At 38.4% G+C, this 11,364-nt stretch overlaps 1 protein-coding gene, 1 long non-coding RNA gene and 1 pseudogene across 3 annotated transcripts; 1 reads left to right on the top strand and 2 right to left on the bottom strand.

Moving 5' to 3' along the window:
• LOC136990786 (uncharacterized) lies at positions 1 to 1,999 on the bottom strand. Of its 2 annotated transcripts, none has more exons than XR_010883111.1 (3): positions 1,877 to 1,999; positions 1,520 to 1,789; positions 1 to 63 (listed from the first exon to the last, which is right to left on the bottom strand). It is a non-coding gene; the product is annotated as an uncharacterized lncRNA (long non-coding RNA). The 2 variants fall into 2 exon arrangements; XR_010883112.1 differs by having other exon boundaries at positions 1 to 55.
• Positions 2,000 to 2,663: 664 nt separating this feature from the next.
• Positions 2,664 to 5,432, bottom strand: LOC136990772 (nucleosome assembly protein 1-like 1-B; annotated as a pseudogene).
• A 3,645-nt stretch (positions 5,433 to 9,077) lies between these two features.
• On the top strand, positions 9,078 to 10,526 carry pch2 (pachytene checkpoint 2 protein). The gene has a single exon (XM_067289219.1). It carries the CDS (start codon positions 9,162 to 9,164, stop codon positions 10,443 to 10,445), a length of 1,284 nt encoding a protein of 427 aa, XP_067145320.1. The 5' UTR covers positions 9,078 to 9,161; the 3' UTR covers positions 10,446 to 10,526.
• Positions 10,527 to 11,364: the final 838 nt, after the last annotated feature.

Raw genomic sequence — 11,364 nt, 5'->3', positions numbered from 1 at the left:
GCCGTGGCTTTCTTCGGGGGAGGAAAGACCACGAGTCTCGTTTTACTCTTCTTTTCTGTTTTTCTGCAAATAAACACTATTTATGAACGAAAATCTAATGTCACCGGTGGCGCGTAGAAAATAGCCGCTCTTCTACCAGAGGGGACTGGATTAGGTCACGTGATAGTATGTGAAGAAGGTGGCTCTGGGCACGTGATTGGCGTAGTGACCGTTATCCGTTTCGTTTCGAATAAAGCGAATAACGAACAAAAATGCCTACGTCACGTGCGCATTCGGATGTTAAAATAACAACAGAAAAAGGAACGTATAAAGGAATATCATTCCTTAATTTCTCTCACAACAAACCCACTTTAACGAAGAAACAGATAATAAAAATTCAAATTAAAGATTTTACATTTTTAATATAAAGCTTTATTGGCCATTTACTAATAGAAGACAGTTAAAACTAAACGCTATACCAAAATCAGTTTATAATTAACGAGAATTAGAATAAACCAAAACTCTAGCCAACATCGTACACCTTAATAAAATTTTAAAGGCGCATTTCTGCTATATAATTTTTGGGGTCTCTCGAGACGCCGTGGCCCTACAGCGCGCCTATTAGGTATTCCGCCACCCAATGCTTCCCATACTATAAAAGAATTTTAAAAGTCCACCAACGAGTTGCGTAATTTTCTCGGCTGTTATGAGTTTTATTTTTTAAAAAGCTTATATTATTAAGCAAAATAAATAAGATTGTGTGTGGCGCCATCTGTTACGAGATTTTGTTATAAAAACTTTTTATATTTTTAATTACTGTAAAATGGCAAAAGACTTAATCTCGAGGGTAGGTATGAGTTTTATAAACAGATATAAATGTTAACGAATAAAATCTTCATTAAGTCCTACCCCTCTCGAGATATGACATACGACAGCCATTTATCTCCTCATCCCCATGACCTTTAACCACCAAAAATTAATCGCACCAATGCCTCTCATATACAAGCCATCGTGCCAAAGTTTGTTTCTTACTTCAAAGATTAAGAAACTAAATTTAGCATGGTGAGGTATTAAGCGAAATAGACGCAAAAGGTTAAAAATGTGGAGATTAGCAAAAAACTCGGAGAGTGAAATTTCGCACGATTCCAATTCTTTCTCTTGTTACGTATACATAACAGTCGGGAAAGTTATACACTGCGAATACACTAGTTATCAAACACCGCCTTTTCGAACCACACGTGACTTTTACAGTATGGAAACCCCGAAAGGTGCATCTCCGGAATGACATACCGCGGTTCCTAATTGGTCGTTTCGAAAACGACCAATGAAGAAACGTGATAATTTTTTTTTCAGATGGGCTTAGATTTTTAGCCAGTGGTAAAAACCACGGACCTCTGGTAGTCGGGCACGAACCCGCGACCGACCGCGTGATGTCTTCTCTCAAGAAACACGTAAATAGGAAGTCCTTCCGGGAGGGACTCCACTCTCGACAGATTGTTGCGTTTTATTTCCTAACATAAAACACTAAAGACATACGTACGGCGGTTGCGCATAGGACACTGCAGTGGGTCGGGAAAGCTCGATCCGTTTCAATTTCGGCCACCAAATTTGCGGTTCCGGAGGAGGGAGGGGAGACGCTCGAACCGGACGGGGAGGATGCCTACCCGGACCGGAAGCCACGGCAGTTTTGGGACGGGCCAACTGCCAGATTCGCTCCAAAAGAGCGGCCGAAAATCTTTCGACTCCCTCCTTCTTTGCCTTTCCGTCGGGTTTTTGCCTTCGTCTTTCATTTACTTCCGTCCTGTTTATTCTAGAAAGATTTTAAACGCGAAATTTGTCGCTTAATGACGCATTTTAACAGCAAGTGTTAAAGTCATAGGACAGGGGAGACACTCACGAATAATGACGAATCGTAGACTTTTTTTGATAAATATCTTGATTTCGGCTTAGCAACATCCTCTCTTACGTGAAAATAAATAAAAATATTCCGATTATTTGTTCCTTATTCAGCGTACGAGTAATTTAAAATAAACGAATGAAGATCAATCTTACAATTGGAAAATCGTCCAATTGTCATTTTCTATTATTTCCACAGAGGTAAAACAATAACGGGAGAACCGGGATATTTATCCATTGTTATCTAAACGGATACACGCGAATCCGACGATTTCCTTCCTTTATTTCGACCAGAAAAATATTTTGAAATCACAGCCCGGCACGTAATTTCTGATAAAAATAAAAAGTAAAACTTTCAATGCCACTAGCGCCACAATATATATATATTGTAGCAAAAAACATTGCGTTTAGAATTCTTCGATAAAACGTATTTGGAGAAAAATGGCATCACACATTCTCAGTTATAAAAACTTTATGAGAATTTCACCGGAGCAAACGAATAATACTTTAAATCGATTAAAATGCTTGAGTTAATGAAATATGGAACTTTTTGCAAGATTAATTAAAACCATTAAGAAGTTACGCAGATAATTCTACAAACGTGCAAAGTACTTTTTTTAAAACGAAAATTATTTTTTATTTTAAATAAATGAAGTGTTTGAAAAAACAAAATTTCGAATTATTGTAAAACAATTGAATAATTGCGAAAATTTCAGTCATTTTCAAAATGCAAATATCGAGTTTATGAAATTATTTGGAAATTCCAAGAAACTTTTTGAGCAAATTCGTTAATAGAAAGAGGATTCCGAATCAAAAGACTCTTCCGTTTCATCGAGATAATAAAGAACGGCCCGAGGGATAATTTTCTCTTTGATATATTTGCCAATCTCGTAGTCAGCTTCCAAAACTTGGTTTCTCTTCTCCACTTCTGAATTGTCTTCCCATTGTTGCAAATTGAAGAAGTCGAAAAATAAATTCTTTCCTTTAACCGCGCTTCCAGTCACATCTTTCCATTCGATAAGGCATCCTTGGCATCCCACGATTTCGGGCCCTTTAAAATTGTAAAGTTCATCGGGATTCGTTTCGCACTTCACACGATACTCCTTCGTTAGTACGGAATTACTAAAATATTCGTTAGGTTCGAAGTGGAATTCTAAGACGAAATCCATTCGAGTGTCCGAAACGTATTTCACGGCCACGTCTTTCAGATGCTTCAAAACCATTTCGTCCTTCTCGTTAATCGCGACAGACACGGGATGTAAGAATTCCGAAAAACCGTCAACCAAAAATTTGGAATACCGCCATTTTCTTCTCCTTTACTCTTCTTGAGGTTTGATTCGGGATCCGATCTTCCTTCTTTAATGTCCGTCGAATGCTTTTCGATTCCATTAATAATTTAAAATCTCCTTTCGAATAAGGGTTTTTGTATCTCTGCATACTTCGTTTTCAGTCGTTGAAGTTCTTTGTAATAATTAATTTCGTTTTCGAAATATCGTATCGGCAGATTCTTTACTCGTAGGAGGCGATTATTCACGTCTTTTTTTTCCCCAACTCTTTCCGCCCTGTGGGCACTAAGAGGGTCTCTTATAGCAAGCCCATTATGGGTTCGGCCAGGCCCACAATGGGGCGGCCGGGTGGTGAGGGACGGGGACCGACATATCCGGACGGATCACCCCCCGAAAAATTCCTCGGGATTTTTCGACCTGTCTGGATTCGATCCCGGGTCCCCCAGGGCGGCAGGCTGCTAACCTTGACCGCTCGGCCATCTGGCCGCACCGATTATTCACGTCTCCACCAAGTAAGGACCAAGACTTTTCGATAATGAGATCTTCGAACTTCTCGATCCATGCTTCTGCAGCAATGGGATCGGGTTAGATTTCGATGGTAACCGTCGAATTATCGTTGTTGAATAAGAAATCGGTCTCAGACATTTTCTCGCTCGTCCTTCGGATCCGTAAATTTACCACAGGAATTGACGTTTGAAGTAGGGACGCGGTCGAACGTTAAAATAATCCCGAAACCGAAACTAAACTCCTTCAAAATTTCAACTTAAAATTGCCAAAAACGTGTGTAATTGTATGTTTACATAACGACATTAATGTTTACGGGTATATTTTTAAAATATTAATACAATTTCCAAGATCTTATATGTTAAATGTTTCAATTTCCCCCCGCTAGAGGCGCTCCAATCGGACCTTCGTTTCTCCTGTCGCACTTTTATTGCCATTATAGACAAGCTGTTTCGTTTTCCGTCTTCCATTATTTTATTGATTAATACAGTAGACCCCTATAACACGGTAGATACGTTCCGTGTTGTACGAGTCACTTAAATACATGAGCCAATCACAACCCGGTACGTGTGCAGTTTAGGGGCTAAGGCTGTTTGAAAGGTTTTCTTCTATAAAATTAATCGATTCTAGACTAATTCGACTCAATATTTCCAAATCACGTATAATTTTTTGGGAATAATCCAAATAAACTATGATATAAACAAAAAATTGTAGGATTACTTACCGAGCGTGCACCGTTCGACGATGCCATTGCTTAAGCTTATTTTCGTCGCGGAGCGGCTCGTCGAACGGCGGACGCGTGTTTCCCGATAAGTTATTCTTTGTGCGAAAAATTCGCTGAACTTTGGAGACATCATTAATAGAAATATAATTTTTATGTCCGTTGAATAATAAATGGTTTTTAGTAGGTCCGCTGCTCGTTTAAACTCAACGGTTTGTGCAATGTCCGCTATTGGTCCAGGTTCGACCAATCCTGTCACGACACGAGTCGGCGATGACGTTTTACCGTGTTATACGCGTCTCTTTTAGCGTGTTATACGAACACGATCGCAATTTTTCGCCGTGTTATACGAATCCGTGTTATAGGGGTCTACTGTATTTATCGATCTCTTTGCTTTTCACATTTTCATAAATAAAGTGCGTTAAAAAATTATAGAAAAAAGTTTATTGTTGATACAGTAGTGTTCGCTCGGCTATCACGAACCAATTTTAAAAGTACGAATACGAGTAATGTTATTTTTTCCGGTTACAACGAACCCATATATAACGAACAATATTTGGATTTTAAAAAATGAAATTTATCAATGAAATTATCGATAGATCGGAAACTTCACCGAAATCATCGAAACAGTGACATTAATAAACTTACCTTACATATTCGCTTATGTAGTCTCCTAGGACGCTATGCATTAAATCCCTACAAATGCCACGTGGTCTTATAAATATCTTTTTTCCTGCTACCACTGACTGAACTTTCCCCAATCTTTTTTTTTCCTCTGTACCTTCCACTTCTGTTCTGCTTCGTTTCCTATTTAAAACATTTTATAATTAAACGATTCCACTTTAGGAGTTGAATGCAGTACATCAAACTTTCTTACCATTCAATCCAAATTTCACACCAATCGCCGTCCATATCCTGTCTTTTAACCCTATATCTTTAAACTCTGTACATTTCTTGTTGTATAAACGCCTGTACTTTCTGACTTCTTCAATAAATAATTCCAAATCTACTTGCTTTCTCATTCTCTTAGCTAAACTTTCCACCATTATGACTATTTCAAACTTCACGTGACAAATCACGTAACTACGCGTCACTAAATCTTCGCGTTTTTATTGGTTGCAGTACGACAGAAGCGCGGAACGAAAACTGAAAAGTTAAATAATTTTTAACTCTGCTTTCAGTGTTGTTTCTGTCCAACAGAACCTTCCAAAACCGGAAGTTTCGTCAGTTTGGCTTTCAGTTTTACGATTACGTCGCGAATTCCGGTAATGTGGCGTCCAGGCTCTAATGTCGCCCAATACAAGTTCAAAAATACAACCTTTAGACAGTGGCGTAGTGTGGGTGTCAGCCGCCCGGGGCGGAGGAAAATTCGCCGCCCCCTTATTTAGGTATCTCAATTTTAAAGACTAAAATATACAGTAATTCTAAAGAACTTTTCGGCAAGAACAATCATTATTATTGTGTATTGTATAGGTATATTGTATTATTATTATTTATTGTGAAATTGTGCCTCCCCTGCCGCCCCTCTACGCTACGCCACTGCCTTTAGATCAGGCCTGGCCAACCCGTGGCCCGTCACGTTAAATTGTGTGGCCCGCTAAGCGATATTATATATCTATTAAAACTTTTGTTTCCAGTTATGTGTATACCAAAACAATTAAATAAATGAAAATTTGCATGTGTCATTGTTATAATGCGCAAGTGCGAGTACGAATTCTTGGTATAACAATAAAATCTTATTCATTTTGTATTTGTTTTACTTTTTTAAAAGCATGTTTGCCTAAATTGTGGCCCACCGTAATGTTACGCGTGATCAAAGTGGCCCGCGAAACAATTTGGGTTGGCCAGGCCTGCTTTAGATCACTCAGCTTAAAGAACAGCTATCGGCAAATTCTCCTTTTAAAAATGCCAACTTCTATAGATAACAGCGAAGAATCGTTTTCTATAAATCTTGATGCAAATAAACTACGTCCATATGGCACTAAAAAATGTAAACAATAGCAAATTGTTTGCGACACGCTGGCCTTCTACTAATTGGCTTTAAACTAATGGAGAAGAATTTGATTCGAATGACGACATTCCTATCAACGCACTTTTGAAAAGTGAACTTGCAAATGATGAAACAAAATGTGTTCAAGTTGTGCTCCCTTTACAGTTACTGGATGCATTTTCTGACTACGATTTTAAAGAATATGTCAGGTTTTCTTAAAACTCTTTCTGCCCTGTGGACACTAAGAGGGCCTCATTTTTGTAAGCCCATTATGAATTCGGCCAGGCCTACAATGGGCGGCCGGGTGGTGAGGGACGGGGTCCGACATATCCGAACGGACCACCCCCGAAAAGTTCCTGGGGATTATTTGACCCAACCGGATTCGATCCCGGGTCCCGAGCGGTAGGCTGCCACCTCGACCGTTCGGCCACCTTACCGAGTCGTACATATTTGCAAAAAAATCGTGTTCGGTAGTGGTGCGTTATCTTTAAACTTCGAAAACAGACAAAACTCTTTCTGACTCGTGCAAAACTCCGCTCAAAAATATGGAAAAAATAGCAAGTTATAGATTTAATCATAGAGTCGAAATTGTCATTCAGGACAGAGGCGTAGCTATCGTGGAACAGTTGGAGCAAATTGCTCCAGGCGCGCGAATCACGAGGGCGCCAAGTTAGAAAGGGCGAAATAAAAACTTGTAAAAACATTTGTAAAAAAATGTTTGCTTCTAATAATTAATCAAAACTTATTTAAGAAGCAGCGTGTCACGACACTGTCTTAGTTCTTTGGCTATATCAATTGAAAAAACAATAGCTTGTCAACTCGATCTGGAGAAAGTGATTGGCCGATTCGCATACGAAAAAGCGAGAAAACAACAATTTTGAAGTTTTTTTTAAAAATTTATTATTATGTATTTGTTATGAAACTAAACTTGCATACATTTTGTTAATACAGTTTATATACTGTGTAGTAAATATTATTAGGTACATACTCCATACTTAAAGAATTATTTTGTTTTATTATTATATAATGTTATAGTATTATTATATATTTATTAAATTGAATATTTTATTGTTGAAATGCCTCGAATCTCAAATAAATTAAATAATTAGATATATATTTTTAAATTAAATGTTCAAAACAAATTTCGCGAAACCTCTTCCGAGGACTAGAGGCGCACCGATTCTACTTGTTCCAGGGCGCAGAATGAGTAGCTACGCCACTGATTCAGGTATATAATCTTTTACATTAACGTCTTTCTAAAAATATTTCATCATCGTCTTCGTATCTAATTGTTGTTTTACGCGTCGGGCCAAATCTAATGGAGTGATCGGCGGAAAGAATACCGGTCCAAAGTATCCGCACTCGAACCCGGGTTTTCAGAATGGCAAGCCGAAGTCGTTTCCACTTCTGCAGTCGGTTTAAGGATCGAGTTATAAACTCCGTAACGTAACAGTATCCGTATTCGTAAATGTTTGCTACATCGGATATCTACAGCAATAGTTATAAACTACCGTAAGGCCTTTTCCGTATCCGTAAAGGAACAAACTTTTTTGCGGTTTCGAAGCAGTTCATCGTGAGCATGCGCAAAATCATCGGTAGTTATTGCCAGATCTAATACTATAATTATTTTTCTATTTTTTTTATGACCAAAGTAATTCTTAACTTAAAATTTTATATTATTCAGAAGCGGCATTTTCGGGCAAAAGTTACATGTTAACCAATTTGTCAGAGTTTCGTCGGTTGCTTCCGCACTACTTCCGATTGTATATTGACTGAGGCGACCTAGCGCATGCGCAGTTGGTCAATTCTCCGTATTCCTACCGTAAAAGTTTGATCGATCCAAACTTTTCTTACGGAATACGGTACTGCCATACGGATACGATACGGAGTTTATAATTCGACCCTAACAAAAGTTTCTGCCTGTCAAAAATCGAAGTTGGGTTCTTGCGTGTTTGAATGACGCGCTACTTCTACGTCGCCAGCGGATTCCTATATTCGGATGCCGATCTAGATTTTTTTTTTTTTTTTAAATTAACGATTAATAATTATGAGTAAAATTGAAAAACTTATGCAGAGCTTAAACAGATAATTAGTTCAATTTACTAAAATTTTGTTATTCTAAACAATCGAAAATCATTGCCGTTTCGCTAATTCCGTGTTGTACCTTCCAGATATACTATTATTACTAGTAAAGAAAATAAAGATGTTTCTCAAATATTTTAAATAACGTAATAATTTCTATAAATTCCAAAAGATGATAAACTAAGTTTAATTACAAGTACTGTTTTCTTGTAACTCTTTCCGGCCTGTGGGCACTAAGAAGGCATCTTATAGCAAGCCCATTATGGGTTCGGCCAGGCCCACAATGGGGCGGCCGGGTGGTGAAAGACGGGGACCGACATATCCGGATGCACCACCCCAATTACAAGTACTAGTTTTATATTTCTAGTTTCTCTATTCCAAGCGAATTTGGAAATATGATTTTTTTCTAAAATCTGAATGAAAAAATAACCCGAATTTTTGACGAATGATAAAACTGAAATATTTAAATATAAACGTAAGAATACGACGACATTGTTGTGAGCTAAATATATCGCAAACAAGATTTTATTCTCAATGACATCATTTGGCTATATTTGGGCGATGGAAAATAGCTTAATGAGGTGGCAACACTATTACTTTCAAAAGCGTCAATTTTAAAGATAGTGGCGAACTTCGTTGGCGGTTAAAGTGCTTTTTTCCACGTTTTGTTATTAAAAACGTGTTTTTAGACATTGAATCGTGAATGTTTCGGAAGAAGATGAAAGAAGAAAGGGCATTAGATTCTTCTCCTACGATACACGTCGAAGTGCGACAGAGCAACAAAAGCACTCTTCCTCCTAGAAACGTCGAGTCCTTAGTCGATCAGATGATAAAGAAGATGGAAAATCTTTATGGAGATTGTATCTTAAACGACTTCGAACCGGAACTTGCGCAACACGTGGAGAGTGTGTCCATTTGTGATGTCGACGAGAATCTGTCGAATGGCAAATTAGTGTCCTTATTGTCTTCTCGGTTACATTATCACGTGTACCGTTTGGTCGACGACGAACCCAGCACGGAAGAAATCGACGACGAACAGTTGTCGGCCGCCAGTCACTGGATATTACCCAGCAGGGAATTTCACGGCCTGTGGGAGAGTCTGATCTACGACGGCGAGGTCAAGTCGCAGTTGCTGAACTTCGTTTCCACCACTTTGCTCTTCTCCGACAGGAACGTGGACTCTAACGTCGTCTCTTGGAACGGGGTGATTCTCCTGCACGGTCCTCCCGGGACCGGAAAGACCTCCCTGTGTAAGGCGCTGGCGCAGAAGCTGTCCGTCCGACTGGGGAGTCGTTATTCTTACGGCCAACTGATAGAAATCAACAGTCACAGTCTGTTTTCCAAGTGGTTCTCCGAAAGTGGAAAACTGGTGATGAAGATGTTTAGCAAGATACGGGAACTGATCGACGATCGGGAGGCGCTGGTGTTCGTCCTTATAGACGAGGTGGAGAGCCTGGCCCACGCCAGGAACTCTTCCGCGGGAGGCGCCGATCCTTCCGACGCCGTCAGGGCGGTCAACGCCCTGCTGACCCAGTTGGATAACATAAGGAGATATCCGAACGTGATAATTTTGACCACGTCGAACATCACGGGAGCCATCGACCTGGCGTTCGTGGACCGCGCCGACGTAAAACAGTACGTGGGTCCGCCCTCCGCTTCCGCCATCTATCACATATATCGGTCCTGCATCCTGGAGTTGCAGAACGTCGAGATAATCGCTCCCAAATGCGTCGTTCTTCCTCTCAGACAACTTAACATCGCTTCCGAAATCGGCGAAAATTCGTTTATCGGTTACAGTCTCAGAGTGAAGGAACTGGCAAAGAAAAGCGAAGGTCTAAGTGGCAGGACATTACGCAGATTACCGTTTCTGGCACACGCTTTGTTCCTTCAAAAACCGACAACAAATTTGGATAATTATCTAGATGCATTATCAAAAGCAATAGATAAAGAATTTCAAGATAGAAATAAATTACAAAACAATTTCTAGCGCATTGTACAGTAATAAAAAAATGAAGTAATTTTTGTATTATATATTTTTAGAAAAAAAAAAATAGTGTAAACTAATAAATATTTTTACATGTAAGCATTTTAAAATAAGTTTTTTGTAATTTAATGGATTTTAATAAAAATATTCTATTTATTACATAACATTATAGAATGTTTCCATTGTATGTATTTTAAATAGTCTTTCCCAGAATAGAAAGGAGCCAAGGAAAACAGTTCCGTATAATATCAACATAATGTAATGCACTGTATATAGAACATAAGTTAGGAAATTGAAAATGTTTAAAATGCTGTTATATATTTGAATTTTCTGACATTTTTTCAAGAAATTTGAGAGTTTACAAGAAAGAAAAGAAGCCGCACAACATCGTGTTTGAACTTTCAAAGTTTTTTTCCGAGTTACTAGAGCGACACGTTCGAGATCTAGCACATCGACTCCATTTTTATTCTGGGGATTACTATACGCATCTTGCTTCTCTGATCATATTTTAGTAAAGCAGTTTATTTCAATGGGTGTGATTTTGTATAAAAAAACTAAAAATTTAATAATGTGATGATAATTTTAAATTGTCAAACTCTCGAATGTCATACGGAGGCTTTAACTGAGATCGACTTACGTGCCAGCATATACGGTACTTAAATGTGAAAAAAAAAAAGATAAACATTCAATTTTAGAAAATAATTTAGAATAAGATATATTCAAAGATAAATAACTAAATGCCAAATACTAATACAACAAACTAAGTCACATAGCAGTCTATTGGTGTTACAGAATAATAATTTGCAAGTACTGTTGACAGGCAATATCAAGGCAACATTCATAGGGAACAGAACAATTTCTATAGATAGTAATGTGACTTAGCTTTTTGTCAAACTTAAAAATAGGAACTACTTGGTTTTAT

Source organism: Centruroides vittatus, unplaced genomic scaffold, assembly GCF_030686945.1.
Source record: "Centruroides vittatus isolate TY-2023 unplaced genomic scaffold, ASM3068694v2 contig_134, whole genome shotgun sequence".
NCBI classification, from domain to species: Eukaryota; Metazoa; Arthropoda; class Arachnida; order Scorpiones; family Buthidae; genus Centruroides; species Centruroides vittatus.
Note: the sequence above shows the minus strand (reverse complement) of the source record. Positions and strands in the feature narration are given on the sequence as shown.